This window comes from Urocampus carinirostris, chromosome 3, assembly GCF_059441175.1.
Source record: "Urocampus carinirostris isolate Australia breed hairy pipefish chromosome 3, RoL_Ucar_1.0, whole genome shotgun sequence".
Taxonomy (NCBI): domain Eukaryota; kingdom Metazoa; phylum Chordata; class Actinopteri; order Syngnathiformes; family Syngnathidae; genus Urocampus; species Urocampus carinirostris.
In genome coordinates this window covers 11,999,761-12,015,124 of record NC_142351.1, presented here as the reverse complement: position 1 = coordinate 12,015,124, position 15,364 = coordinate 11,999,761, and the positions used below count along the sequence as shown (strand labels likewise).

The window sequence follows — 15,364 nt, the reverse complement described above, 5'->3', positions numbered from 1 at the left end:
AAATTATATTTTCTATTGGCAGATAATTTTGCTAATAAGTATTGGTTTTCTCCTTTTTTTCTTTTTTTGTTCAAATTCTAAACAGGGTTTTCGGCTGTGTGTTTAAAGCTTCACATTGCAAAAAGCCCAGCTAAATTAAAATAAAATATATTAAAAAAATATTTTAGTCAAATAAGATTTTTAAAAGGGGCAGAACGTGCTACAGAGTAAGAAAGACTCAAAGTTAAAAAATCGCACAATTCTTTTCTTATTTTTCCCAGCCTTTAACAAGGTTCTTGTTTTTCTGGGTGCCGTTAGTAGCAAGATGGCGAAGAATTATTTATTTTTTTCTTCGTCTTCTTTTTTTTGCAAAGTTTTTTTATACTACTAGTAGTTATATAATACACCTTGTCCCTTTACATATAGGCAAAAAAGAAAAATACATTCTTCCAATGACCAGAAGACTTTTCCAACGAAACAGGAAAATGTTGCTTTGAAATATCATTTTTCTCGTTTTTAAACTGGACAGCTTGCTGTCTACGTATCAGTTAAAGAATAACAGTGCAGCAACCATGTTGTGTACTAAGTGCGATCACAACTACTAAAAAAATAAACCAGACCAAAAACATCTATCTAAAATACTTTGTAAATCCCAATTTGTGTGGTTGAGTGTGCGTGTTTGTATGTGACTCATAGGCTCCGAAATGGCTGTAATGATTTTTGTAAAAATGTACTCAATTGTACTTTAGGCCTTTGCAAGTGTCTTTAGGTAGGTTTTGTGTCAATGCACATACAAACAAAATCGATAAACATCAGCTTTCATGTATAAGCGGCTCTGGAGCTGCATGCGGCTCTATAGGCCGCCCTAGTTCCTCCCTGGCCCTGTATCTACAAACCTTGGCCTCCACAATCACGCCAAAGTAGAATGCCCCGTAATACCAAGCCCGGCAATGCTGGGCTTTTATGCTTGTTGGAAATAAAAAACACTTATATTTGAGGGACATATGAACCTGTTTGACACTACTAGCATGTTGGTCATTCCATACTGATTGGGTTTGTGATTGCAGAAAATGTTTTGATGCTTTGTGTTTGATAGTTGGTAGTCCTAAAAAAGCACACACACAAAAAAAAAACTCAGCTCTCGTTCATTTCATACCTCTATTTCCCTAGCGATGAAGCCACTCGAGCTGATTTAAAGAAGCTTCCCACTCTTCCTACTAAAGTCCTCAAGGAGCATCCATCTCTTGCATACTGGTAGGCCCATTTTAAAACAGTCTGGATTGGGATGAGCTGCACAATTTTTGTTGGATTGGAAAGATTTTTTTTTACTTCATTGATGCTACCGCAGTGAGGATCGAGTTATCGACTACTATAAACAGCTAAAAGGAGTCTCCAGAGGGCAGGCCATTGTTCAGTAAGTGTCAAAGTGAAAATATAATATTGATTTTCTATAATAATTAATGTCAGAATGGTTACAAGCCATTAATCTCTACCCTCACTTAGTCTTGCTGAATCCTTTTTCCCATCAACTGGTAAAACTCAATCAATATGTGCAGTCCAGCGAATCCCGCGGACTCCCTGAAACTAATGCACTAGAATTCCCACTCACCTTTAGCACAGCCCGTGTGTACCTTGTTCATCAAACCATGGTGGTAATAAAAATTTTTCATTGTAGGTATCTGACACTTGTGGAATCCCTTCCCACATATGGTGTCCACTACTATGAAGTGAAGGTAGACGTCCACCCCAGTCATGCCAATTTTAACATTGCAAACTGAGCAGATTTTGATTATTCCCCCCCCTACAGGATAAACAAGGGATGCCATGGTGGCTTGGAATCAGCTACAAAGGCATCGGCCAGTATGACCTACAAGATAAACTGAAACCCAGGAAGGTAAACATCATTCAGGGGTGGAGACTTGGTCTGCAGATATGACATCACAGCACACTGTAAGGCGGCTGAGTCATCATTTTAAACAAACTCAAGGGCAAGACTTTCTTTTTGAAGGCTTGCAATCGTTATTTTTAATGTTACTTTACAGGAAGCCATGCGGGTTTGCAATTTTAACTTCCCAATTGATAGAGACCCGAGCAGTGTTCTCGTTTGCCCTCATTTTTGCTGGGGACGCATAGTGTCAAATCAACGTGCGGCCCCGGGACGCAACTTTTTTGACACAAAATTGTCATTATTACCCGATTCCTTTTTTTTTTTTAAACAAAGATTTACCGCACTCCAAACTTTTCGTCAGGCAGATCCGCCATTGTTGTTTTGGCCTCGCAGTTCGTCTGCACGCTGATCTCGGCAAACGAGATCTCGTTGCTTAGAGATTACATCATTGTTGTGGTGGTTGTCGTTGAGTGAAAGATAAGTATGCCTCCGAAAAAACAGTTAGTATTAGGTGCGAATCAACACAAAATTGGTAATTTTTTCAGTGTCAGTAATAAGTCGAAACATGAAGTGATAGCAACGGCAATAATTCCGCCACGAAAAAACGGTGGAGAAATTCTTCAGAATGCAGGAGAAGGCAAGGAAAACACGTGCGTTGAAGCGAACGATTCGACGAAAGAAAATAAAAGAATACTCCTAGCAAGAAAAGGACTTTTCTGGCAAAATGGACTAAATTATATTCCTGGTTACGCTATGAGGAGGATGATAATGGAAGCTACATGTTCTGTGATGCGTGTACCCAGCGTGACAAAAAAACTGGATTACATAAATCATTTCGCAATACGAACTTTCAGAAAAGCACATTGACACAACGACAATGAAAACCACAAATTAGCTATGGAAGAGAGAGGCAAGTATGAACGGATACGACATCAAAAAGAAGACTTGGCCATGCTTTCACTGCTAAAAATAGCTAAGTGGATGTCAGTATTTTCAGTATTTTGTATAATGTACAATATTGTGAACTGAAACATCTGAAGTGATAACTGCTTTGTATTACCAATTTACTGTGATGATTAAAACTGAATGAAAATATAGATTAATATTTCAGCAATATTATTTTGTGTAATGTGCAATATTGTGAACTGAAAAATCTGAAGTGATAACTGCTTTGTATTACCAATTTACTGTGATGATTAAAACTGAATGAAAATATAGATTTATATAATTATTTCAGCAATATTATTTTGTATAATTTACAATATTGTTGTGAACTGAAAAATCTTGAATTGATAACTGATATGTATTACCAATAAACTGTGATGATTAAAACTGAATGAATATATAGATTTATATTAAATATTTGTTGCCGAATTACAATTTCAACCTCGATAAAACTAAATTTTGGGGACCCATAGATCTCTGTTGGGACCCATAGATTTTTGAGCATGCGAGTCCCCGGGACCCATCACTTTTCAGAGGTAAAATGAACACTGCCCGCTTAAGTGATGCTACCCGATACGACATTTGGTATTAGTACATGGGACCAAGAATAATTAGAAGTGTTTTATTAAAACGTGTCACACGCTTACAATACATACTGGCGGAACAAATGAGATGATGCAGTTTTATTTTGACAGCTGCATTGTGTACGCGTCAGTTGACTGCTAGGGGAGTGGAGGAGGGAGTTACCATGCGTGAGAATACCTGTGGAGGCAAGTCAGACACGGATATAGTAAAAGTTTTTGTTGACGGTGAAGCCAGTTTTCAGAACTACAAAATAGGATTCACAGCAGACGACCGTTTGTGGTGGTAAGACGTCATCTTCTGGTGTTCTTTGAAGGGATATTTACAGTACTTTGAAATGCTGTTCTGGGTGTATATTTTGACAAACAGTTTCCATCCCACCTCTTCTGTGTACCAATAAGATCACATCTTTTGAGGTTTATTCACTCCTGGACCAGACACTCAGTTAGTCACTAGACTTGAAATTAGGCAGAACATGAGACACAGAACATTCTGGGATGAGTAAGAAAGTGTTAAATGGGAGTTGGAACACCTGTACTGTTACAGTCCTTCTGCACCACACTCCAATGACACTTCATAAGTACATTAAGCATGATTCATATATTTTCTGTTTGTCGTTTCTCTGTTTTTTTCTGCCAGCTTTATCAGTGGAAGCAACTGGAAAATTTGTACTTTAGGGAGAAAAAATTTGCTGTTGAAGTCAATGATCCACATAGGTGAGCTCATGTCAGATTTCAAGTTTCCTTTTATCCTGTTTGACTATTCGTGAGAGTTTGTCGCTGGCAAAATCTGAAAAAGCCACACCCTGATTTAAACTCGATTTCTTATTGCTTTAGGAGAGCGGTAACCAAGCGCACCTTCGGACAGACTGGACTCCTCATCCACACTTGGTATGCCAGCCACTCTTTGATTAAAACTATTTGGGTCATGGCTATTAGTCAGCACCAATTCTACTTGGACAGAAAGCAGAGCAAAGTACGTTACTGACTTACAATTGTTTTAAATTAAGTAATACAAATACTCCACTGAATAACTTTTGATAACTTCATTAGGCCAAACTTGGAGTTTCTAAAAGCTTGGAGGAAATCGCCATGGATCTCACAGAACACAACGGAGCAAAGATAAGCAAACTTGGAGAGTCAGTCCTGAAAAACAACCTGATTACAGCCAGCAATGGAAGCCTCGTATCAACAGGTTGGTTTCACTTATACAAATATCATGAAGGCAAAATATGGAAGAAATAACCTATGAATGCAGTGTCACATAAATCAACAAATGATCCAACAAAAAATCTTGTGAAACACTCCCCCCGCCCCCAATTTTTCTTATTTTACTATATTTTAAATTTTTGTCTTGAACATTTTGCTCATTTGAAGTACAGTAATCCCTCACTGTAACGCTGGTTACGCTAAACGCTTTCACTATTTTAGGAATTGCATTGTGTGTTGTGTTCTCTATTCTGATTGGCTAAACAGTCAACGCGTTTATTATTGTTTAAGAGTACAGTAGTTATTTGTAAAATTAAATAGATAAATAAAATATTTACACAGTAATTTTTATATTTTATACAAATGATTGAGCTTGTAAAAAGGGTCTGTTCTTTGGTTTCAGTGTATACTAGAGTATTTTATTGTATAAAAAAAATAATTTCATAGATTTTGCCTATTACGGGTCCTTTTCGGAACATAACCCCCGATATAAAAGAGAGATTACTGTATCGTTTTTCTTTTTTATACTGCTTTTATTTTGAATTTTTTTTGCTCTTTAAAAAAAGGAAATACATAAAATAAACACAATTACCTTATTTAGCATATTAATTTTCTCATACTATTATTATATTTATTATTATCATTATTATATTTCCTTTTTTACTTTTTTTACTATTTCAACTCAGCCACATTATCTCCTTGTGGACAGTTATATTCTACAATTAAGACAATTATTTTATTTATTCACGACATTTTTATGATTTATAATTTGATATATAATATATTTATATAATATAATATAACATATTTAATATAATATATAATAATGAACTGCGATTGGCTGGCAACCGGTCCAGGGTGTCCCCTGCCCACTGCCCGATGATTGCTGGGATGGGCTCCAGCATCCCCGCGACCCTACTGAGGATAAGCGGTGCAGCTGATGAGATGAGATGAGATAATAATGAAATAGCTTTTCAAACCTTATTCATTTTACAATTTCACAGGTTCTGCAGACTCTGAAATGAGCGAGGAGCAGAAGAAGGAGAAACTTTTTGACCTGAGAAAGAAAGAGCAGGACATTCAAGATATCTTGTCCAAAAAAACAAAGGAGCTAAAAAAGATTTGTCTTAGGGAAGCGGTAAGACATTGTTTGTTTTGTTGACAGGTACAATATGTAAGCTTTTAGGTGTCATTAGGGTGTTATCGCATCAATGTGATCCAAATCAGAAATGTTTTACCCATTTTTTGTTATTGTAATGCGACTATTTTGTCATGAATAATCTTTACAGGGTACCGTCTATCTTCAGAACCCAAACAAAGCATTTAATTTATATACTGTGTGACCTAGTATTTTACAAGAGGGTTCATTTAAGTGCTTGTTATTCTCAGGAACTTACGGGCAAGTTGCCGAAAGAGTACCCCTTGTCTTCAGATGAACGACCTCCGCAGGTTAGACGGCGAGTTGGCACTGCTTTCAAGTTGGATGACCTTTTCCCATACAATGAGGTTTGTGTTTCATTTAAAAGGTGGACATAAATCATTTTTGGAGGCATGATTTGCCATTTAAATGGGTGTTCAACCCTTAACTTTGTTTGGCAAGTAAATGTGGTATGCCGCCACACACAGTCTACTGAAAGTAATGTTGTTTTCGTGAAATGCAAATATATCAAACTACTCAATCTAAATGTATCTCCGTGATAGCTACAAACTACCAACTAAAATGACCTTAACCGGTAGTTCTTTACCTGGGTTCGATTGAACTCTCAGGGTTTGGTAAATCAGTCTCGGGGTTTGGTGGAGCCTCTGCCATGGACTGCAACGCACACCGACTCATCGTCACTATATGTAATGACGTACCGTGCTTGGCCATCACTGGCTGTAGATCTGAGGTCTCCAACATGTTGCCTACGGGCACCAGGAGGGCCCGGAAAACACCTGTCTAGCTCGCGGACTGGTTCTGAAAATAGCTCACCAGTCCTGGGTCATGGTAATTTCTGAGTAAAATGATTCTTTTAGTGGTTGGGTGAGTCTGTTCAACCATCCATTCCATCCATTCATTATCTGCACAGCTTATCCTCAGTACAGTTCCAGCTATCCTCAGGCAGTGGGCAGGGGACACTCTAAACTGGTTCCTAGCCAGTCGCAGGGCACACAGAAAGACAACCACTTGCCCATTCACACATAGGGACAATTTGGACCGGCCAAATAACATGACATGCATTTTTTGGGGAAACTCACGTACTGGAAGAACATGCAAATTTCACATGGGGAGGCTGCGGTAGCTAGACTTGAACCCAGGCACCGTGCCGCCCTTCTGTTCAACGATAATTCCAATAATTAACCTAGTGACAACATAGTAACAAACAGTAAAAAACAGGGTTGGAGAAATAATGGAATACATGATTCGGTGTTACGTGATGAGGATAAAAAAATGTAATTGTGGTCCGTTACAGTTACAGGAAAAAAGATAAAAATCAAGTTTCAGGTATATTTAGTAACAATAAGGATTATTTTGAAGGATTACAATTTTATTTCAAAGCATTTTATGTTGCACACTACAGAGGACAATATTGAAGTTTAGGGTGAGTTAGTTTTAACTCTTTTTATTCTTTTCCTCATTCGCATTAGCTTTCTTTACATTTGCCATGCCTGGTCGTGCCACAGGACAACTAAGTGATCTGGGTTTCCTCTATTTCTTTTTCAAAAAGTATTAATTGTATTCATATTTAGTTAATTTAGTGTTATGTGGTATTGGGGTAAAACAAAAGTGATCAAAAGTAATCAAGTTCCATAACTTTAATTTTATTGTATTCTGATTACGTTAAAGCTTACATTTTTCATCAATTAGTAATTGTATCGATTATATTTTTAAAGTTACCCTCCTAACCCATTTAATAACGTGATGAATTGGATTTCAGAAATGCATATCAAACTGATAACCCTGTGTGCTAATTAATAACAAATAGTAGCTCTCAGCTTTAAAAAGTTTGGATGATGATGATCATGTGACATTGCTTGACCAATGGCTTGCCTTTTTGGAATTTAGCGCACTCAGATCCAACATGAGAAGGTCACCGTAGTACTCCGTGTAATTACTTTCTTCGTATTTCAATCCATACTAACCATATCTAGCAAAACAAGAAAGTGGTCAGATAAATATGTACGATATTGATTCTCATGTCACAAAACGGGATGGGAGTCAGCGTCCTATCTGCACGATTTGCTATGCCAAGTTGAGCAACTCAAGCCTCGCACCGCAAAAGTAAAAAAAAAAAGAAAAAACGTCTGTAATTTACAGTGAGTTCATGTTCTTTGTTGGTTTTGTTCTCCACAGGTCAATTTGTAAACCAGAAGAAAAACTATATGTCTTGATTTCGAAAAAAAATAAAATAAAATCATACTTTATCGTATTTAACACTTAAGTAAGGTTCGATGAATGCGCAGTTTTTGACCGCTCACCCTATCAAATTGCTTTTTTTGTGTGTGTTTACAGTTTTTTTCTGTGGGTCTTCATCTTAAAGTGTCTCAACAGTGAACATACATTGTTTAATGAGCTTCCACATAAAGGATTTCTTCGAGATGTACGGCCAAAACGGGGTCTGTTGGTGTGACACCATGACTCTAAACTGTAGTTGAGACGGTGTCCTATTTATACCGGATCAAACTTAGGGTCTTATGTGTGCTGCTTCGATGCTCTATCACAATTCAAGTTAGATGCAGTGAAGACCGTATTTTTTTACCAAAAAGCCAGATGTACTTATGAAATGAGCCATATCTGGCTCGTGAGCTGCAGGTTCCCAATCCCTGCGCTAGACTTTTTGTGGAACAGTTGTCATACACGGCTTGTGTGGGTTTCCTCAGGGCACTCCGGTTTCCTCCCACATTCTAAAGACTTGCATTTCAGGTGGATTGGCCGATCCAAATTGTCCCTAGGTGTGAATGAGCGAGCGAGTTGTCTGTCCCTGTGTGCCCTGCGATTGGCTGGCAACCAGTTCAGGGTGTCCACTGCCCGATGATTGCTGGGATGGGCTCCAGCACCCCCGCGACTCTACTGAGGATAAGCGGTGCAGCTAATGAGATGAGATGAGATTTTGATACAAAATAAATTGTCCCAAAAATGCTAACCTAGGTTAACATTATATCATGAAATAATTCCTTTACATATTCTCATTACTCCACAAAATAAAATGATTAAATTGAGTAAATGAGAGTTGCTATTTACGGCCACTACAAATATATTAAAATCAACCACATCAAGCTTTAGTTGAATAACTTTGACTGAACAGCAAGTGTGAACCCTTTCCTCTGGCTGTCTGCTTAAAGATTTGATAGTGATGTATGCAATAATTAAGAAATAACACTAGGTCAGCAAGCATCCTTAAATTAGGTTGAAAGAATTTAGTTGCTTTTTAAGAGAGGACTTGTTGGTGAAAATCTTAACGTTCTGTCGCTTGCGCTGCAGGATCCTTTCCTGCGAAATCTGGAGAGCAGATTTGCTCTACAGCAGAAGATTGTGGAGGCAGCTACAAAGCTGGCGAACGAGTCAGAACTGTGTAAAACGGTCAAAAAGAAGAGGCGGAGAAACTGTTTAGATGCGATGCAAAAACTTCAGCAGATCGAGAACGAGATGAACCATTACCGAATCAAAAAGGGTAAAAGACCCACCCAGCGAGCCTCTGTCATCATTGCAGGTTTGTGGCAACCACGGAACCTTGACAACATTCATGATTCTTCTGTTCTCACCGGAAGAACTCTCTTTGTCCAGATGAACTCATGCGATCAGACTGCAGTTCCTTGTCGAGCCTTCCGTTGGAGGATGGTGAGATTGGCATTGCGTCTTTGTGAAGTATTCTGCAGCAAGGCCATGTTCAGATCATGATTTCGCGCTGTCCTATTTTTGTATTCAGATGACTCAGATAGCGCGAGTCAGAGACCACGGTCACAATCTGTACAAGACTCCCCTCAGTTTAGTCCTTTGCGATCGCTGGGGGAAGAAGTGGAAAAGCTAACATCTCAAAGGGAAAATAACCATAACAAAAGGTGAGGCAGCAGGCCACTGAGCTGTTTTGAAAACACTCAATATTCAGCATGTATTGCTCGAGGCATTTTTCAGTTGCACTCATTTTTATTCCTTTCTTTCTTTTTGAACATCCCACTTTCATGGCACAACCCTTTAGATTAGTTTTTGAAGGGCAAGAGGCTTCTCTCCACTACCACAATCCGAGAGAGGCCTCCACCCACAGTAGCCCTTATAAAACTCTTCCCAGACCTCCCAGAGACCCTCGCAGCATGCCCCCTACACCGCTCATGACCCGCAATGCATACAGCAGCAGTCAGCTCAGGTTTGGTTGTTGCTCACCATTGCTGTTATCCTTCACTTTATTCCTAATTTAAGTTGTCCTTCAAACCCTTGCTGAACGTTCTAAAATAACAACTTTATGTAATTCTTGTAACTCGTAAAATGTTCTTTTCTGCCTAGGTGCGAGGGCTTGCCTCTTGGTTTTAGACCTCGATGTGGAAGTTTAGAGTCACAGACCCAGCTTGGAGAAGAAACAGATCCAGAGAAGCCGGTTTTCACCCTTTCACCAGCCCGTCGAAGCAACAGCTCAGAAATGTTGGAAGACTGCTCTTCCTACACCAGTCAGTCCAGTCTGGATTTCTGCGGTCCCGCCACTTCACAGTACAGCACCTTAGATTCACGGACCTCCACCATGCATCGTCTCCACCGAAATGTGGAAGTGTATGGAAATACAGGAAGCATGCCCAACCTTGTGCAGCACCATTCTGGTTGTAGTTACGCCTGCGAAACCTCTGCACATTACCCACCCAGTGCCTACTACATCTCTGGTTGCCCGTGTCCAGACATGGAACCTTACACAAACGGTGCTTATGTATATGAAAATGACGTCGAAGGCCACTATAATGTCAACCCCTCGTATCAGATGAACGGTTATCATGGACATGACAGGTTTGGGCCCTACGGCTCAGAAAGGACTGGTGGCCTATCACAGAATCCTTATGCAACAGTGAGGCCTCCACGGAGCAGGGAAGGACCAAGAAATGAACTTTTGGCCAAGAACATGCAGAAGGCTATGGTAGCCGAACACCTGAAAGGCTGGTACCATCGGAACCGTAACTCCAGGGAAGGAGACAGGGCAGGATACGACTTTGACTGTGGCTCTCAGCTCAGCCTTGGCTACCAGACCATGCCAGCTGCCTTCAGTCATTCCAGTAGAACAACATCTTTCTCTTCAGGTAAGATGATGCTTGCAAGCTTTGTTAGAACAATAAAGACAGTATTTTCCGGAACAGACTTTTAAATGGTATGTCTACGGAGGACATAAGATGTTCTTAATTTGAGTGTCACTTTTTGTTGTCTTTCTAAAAATTACTGTCATCCATCATTTGATGGAACAATTAACCAATAAGAGCCATACACTTGCAAAGTTTTATTTCTATTTTTTGCTTGTTCTGCACAAAATAAGCAACAGGTGTTGAATGCGTCTTGGCCAATTCAGGTGTCCTTTCTCGGCACTTGGAGACCACTGTTTTATGTGAACCTTATAACCCTATAACTGTGCCATGACCCGGGTGTGAGGGGGGGAATAAATTATATACGTCTATCCATTCATCCATTATCTGCACCCCTTATACCCACTAGGGTCGCATGGGTATAAAATATGTCGCGTGGGTTTAGATAAATATGCTAAAGAAGATTCATATATCAAGAGTTTATTTGGGTATTATCTGTTATTAAAGTGGCAAGCGGTATAATTGTAAGTTTGAAATGTCATTTCTTTGTTTTTGAATTTCTCTTTTGATTTGATCTACCCTACAAGAAAAAAATGGAATGGGAGTACGCAATTAAAAGCTACAACCTACTCCCTTTGGGCGCATTTTTATGTATTATATAATTGCACAGTACAGCTAGTTTTGTGTGCATTTGGGTGTTTCCTTTTGTAAATAAATGGCTGATGTTGTTTTTGTGCCGTTCCATCATAAAAAGCCACAAATAGTATAAGATAACAAATAACTTTGTTTGGGCTCCCTTGTAGTGTCTTCGGTGGAGAGTGCAGGGAACTGGCGCAATCAGTTGGCAGTCGGCCTGAGTGACTACGACACACCCAACGTACCTCAATACTCTCAACATGCTGTTTCTTTGTCGCCCTACAATCGCAGCCCCACACACAATAGGTGAGAAATTAATTTAGGAACTTTTAGCTTGATTGAAAGACTGAAATAAAGTTAGCAAAAATTTAAGTTGATTTCCTATTCAACCATTAAACGGACTCTAGTCTTCATTCTTAGAACACACACATTATTAGTATTAGTATTAGTGGAGTACTCCACTGTGCATATTTGGAAGGCAAATCTTAAGAAATTATTGATTATCCTATTATCTGTGACACTTTTTTCTTGCTCCTTCTTGAGTTTTTGACCAATGCCCATGTGTTCAGATGTTCTCCAGAAAACAAAGTATCAGGCTCCGACACAAAGAGTAATAAATGTGAGTCAGTTGAGGTGGTTGATGCTGTTAGAATGGATGAAGCATCAGACAGCCACTCAAGCACTTGAGGGTGAGAACAAGCAGGTGGCTTTATGTCCTGTTGCCACTCGTGGTCATTTCACCATCTTCATCAGTGTGCTCATGATGCGAAACCATCCAGCTTTTTATGTTGTTGTTAGATTATTTTCTGGTTTCTATTTCACAACGTAACTTTCATCAATTCATTTAGTGTTGACTTTACGGTTGCATTTGAAGTTAAGGTGTGCAATTAGAGGACAAAACAATGTAGTTAACAAAATAAAACTACCTATATCGCCACACATGGAGCCCTAATTACATCCTATGGAGGATCCATCTTGCCGTACGTCGAAATAAATGTTTGAATACATAAATACCTACGAATATATGCCACATAAATATATGAATATATACACTACCGTTCAAAAGTTTGGGTTGACTTAGACATTTCTATTCTATAACCTAAGCAAAGTTAGAAGGATGGTTTTTTTTCAAAATAAAAATCATTAAGTAATGCTTATTTGTATAGCCCGTAATCACAAGGAGTCTCAAAGGGTTGCATTTTAAAGAGTGTGACTTTTTGTGGGAAACAAACAATTTTTTGGGTGACCCCGAACTTTTGAAAGGTAGTGTAAATAACTCATGTAATACCTAAATAAATTACATAAAGCAATTTATTCATGTACTTTGTTCTGTATATTTTCGTGTGTTTTTTCACAACAAAATGTTATTCAAATGAGGAGGCGGCCGTGTTGCCTGAGTTTTTGTACTATTGGTTGATCAGTGATGAACAGCCACTACAACCAAAAGATGTCACGGCTGCCCTCGCCCGCTCGTTTGGTGCAAACTGTTGCTCGTTGCCTGATTGGCTCCCCTCCTATTTAAACTCAGTGCTCCCATTCACTCCTTGTCAGTCCGTCAACCAACCTCTGCACTTGCAAGACTTGCATTTTGAGTCTATCTTGCTCGTGTATCCGGTGTCGATCCCGTCTGTCCGGTATCTTGCTCCAGTATCCAATATCCGGATTCCATCCCGCCTGTCCCGTCCTGTCCGGTATCTTGCTAGTGTATCCAGTATCGATCCTGTCTGTCCTGTCGCGACCGGTATCCTGCTCGTGAAGCCAGTATCCGGTATCGATCCCGTCTGTCCCGTCCTGTCTGGTATCTTGCTCGTGTATCCGGTATCGATCCCCTCTGTCCGGTATCTTGCTCGTGTATCCAGTATCGATCCCCTCTGTCCTGTCCGGTATCCTGCTCGTGAATCCAGTAACTGGTATCGATCCCGTCTGTCCCGTCCTGTCCGGTATCTTGCTCATGTATCCGGTATCGATTCCGTCTGTCTGGTATCCTGCTTGTGGATTCAGTAGCCGGTATCTATTCCGTCTGTCCCATCCTGTCCAGTACCTTGCTCGTGCATCCTGTATCAGGTATCGATCCCGTCTGTCAAGTCAAGTCAAGTCATTTTTATTTGTATAGCCCTTAATCACAAAGAGTCTCAAAGGGCTGCACAGGTTATTGCACAGACTATTATTTCAGACTATTATTACACCATCTCCTGATCTGCTCGTGTATCTAGTATCGATCCCGTCTGTCCTGTCCAGTTTCGATCTCGTCTGCCCCTGGCTTTCTGTTTTCCTGCGCCTGACTTCTGCCCAGCGATTGCCGAATCGCTGGCGTTTGTGTTTCTGCGCATGACCGCCCCGTTTCCCTAAAATAAAGCTTGTGTGAAAACGTTACGCGTCTGGGTCCACCGACTGTTCGGGTTCTGACAAGAGGTGAAAAGCTCAGCCCGTTGGACCTGCCCCCTCATTTGAATACAATTTCGTTGAGGCAAAATACATGACAAATTAAATGAAAACATACAGGACAAAATACATGACAAAAAGTGTCTCAGGAGGTAGAGCGCTCATCTTGGGATCAAGAGATCTCAGTTCGAATCCCGGCTCCTCCGTGTTACATGTCGAAGTGTCCTTAGGTAAGAGACTGAACCCCCAATACCCCCAATAAGCAGGTTAGCGCCTTACATGGCTGCACGGCCACTATTGGGAAATGTGAAGCACACTGTAAAGCGCTTGGGGAAGTATTGACTTGAAAAGCGCTATATAAATGCAGTTCATTTCATTTCATAAATGACATGATATATGAAAAAATACATACAGATGAATTGCTTTTATATAGATATGACATGATTTCTTCATGTATTCATTTATTTTAATTGCATATGTTTGTTGGTATTCATTTATACAGTCATTTATTCACATTGCTGAATGGTACTTTGTAATATCCAGGCCCTGTTCACAACTTCTCCAGAAGCTGATGAAACGAAAACAAATTAATTTTTGACAAACCCGCCGGCTGCTTGAATAAACTAGGTGTTGTACAGACCTGTATATGACAGGGTGTGGCTAGAATAAGCCAAGCAACACACAGTAAGGAAAATCTTTTAAAAACAGCAAATGAGGCCATTTCTATTACATCGGTGATGGTTATCACTGAATCTTCACTTGCTTATAAAAAACATAAACACACCAGATAAGAAAACTGAAGACGCAGAAACATTTTATAGTATTTGCTTCTTGTACAGCTTAATCTAAATTGAAGCTTAGTTTTTGTGGCTCCTTCCAGTTGCGCTACATTGAAGCTCTGGAAATTGTATATTCCGAGTTGAATATTAATATTTATCACTTATTCCATGCTTTTATAACCCATCTGTAGTGCTTTGCTTTTTTCATTCATGTGGTTATCCATCAAGATCAAACAGAAATATCTGAAATCGTGTAGGTGTGTTTGACTCCAGTGTCTTCTTTCAGATTTTACCCGGGCTGCAGCTACACAAGCATCCACCGATGACGACCAAACTACATTTTTGTAACATTAGAAAGTCACGGCGAGGACTGCAAGAGGATGAAGTTTTAAACGTGAGATTTCTCTCATATGACTGACCTCTGAACCCAGGGTGCCTTTAACTGGGTGGATTGTAAAATTTAGACTGGGTCTCAAATTTTCAAAAAGTTGCACAACCCTACTAACTTCTACATGACATATACTCGATACTACTCGATTTACTCTGACGTACAATGCAAACAAAAACTCCATTGGCAGATAATTTCTCATTTTAAGCTTGCAATTTTTTAATAATGCTTTTTTATTTTTTCTTCTAGTAAAATAAAAAATGTATCCTTAAAATAAGCTAAAAGGTCTTATCTAGCAGATGTTATTTTGCTTGTTTTTAGTACT

At 39.5% G+C, this 15,364-nt stretch overlaps 1 protein-coding gene across 3 annotated transcripts in view; it reads left to right on the top strand.

Moving 5' to 3' along the window:
• Window positions 1–15,359, top strand: part of LOC148368701 (FERM domain-containing protein 4B-like) — a 24,210-nt gene extending 8,851 nt beyond the window's left edge. The window contains exons 8-24 of one of the 3 annotated variants that reach the window (XM_088330714.1): window positions 1,150–1,233; window positions 1,328–1,393; window positions 1,655–1,712; window positions 1,787–1,873; window positions 4,034–4,110; window positions 4,231–4,369; window positions 4,447–4,588; window positions 5,607–5,740; window positions 5,992–6,108; window positions 9,065–9,293; window positions 9,368–9,421; window positions 9,510–9,642; window positions 9,780–9,944; window positions 10,082–10,857; window positions 11,658–11,796; window positions 12,060–12,179; window positions 14,938–15,359. In XM_088330714.1, the coding sequence (XP_088186840.1) occupies window positions 1,150–1,233; window positions 1,328–1,393; window positions 1,655–1,712; window positions 1,787–1,873; window positions 4,034–4,110; window positions 4,231–4,369; window positions 4,447–4,588; window positions 5,607–5,740; window positions 5,992–6,108; window positions 9,065–9,293; window positions 9,368–9,421; window positions 9,510–9,642; window positions 9,780–9,944; window positions 10,082–10,857; window positions 11,658–11,796; window positions 12,060–12,177 (2,518 nt within the window). In that variant the 3' untranslated portion in view covers window positions 12,178–12,179; window positions 14,938–15,359. The remainder of the gene's footprint in view (window positions 1–1,149; window positions 1,234–1,327; window positions 1,394–1,654; window positions 1,713–1,786; window positions 1,874–4,033; window positions 4,111–4,230; window positions 4,370–4,446; window positions 4,589–5,606; window positions 5,741–5,991; window positions 6,109–9,064; window positions 9,294–9,367; window positions 9,422–9,509; window positions 9,643–9,779; window positions 9,945–10,081; window positions 10,858–11,657; window positions 11,797–12,059; window positions 12,180–14,937) is intronic. The other 2 variants (XM_088330716.1, XM_088330715.1) reach the window with 2 other exon arrangements.
• Window positions 15,360–15,364: the final 5 nt, after the last annotated feature.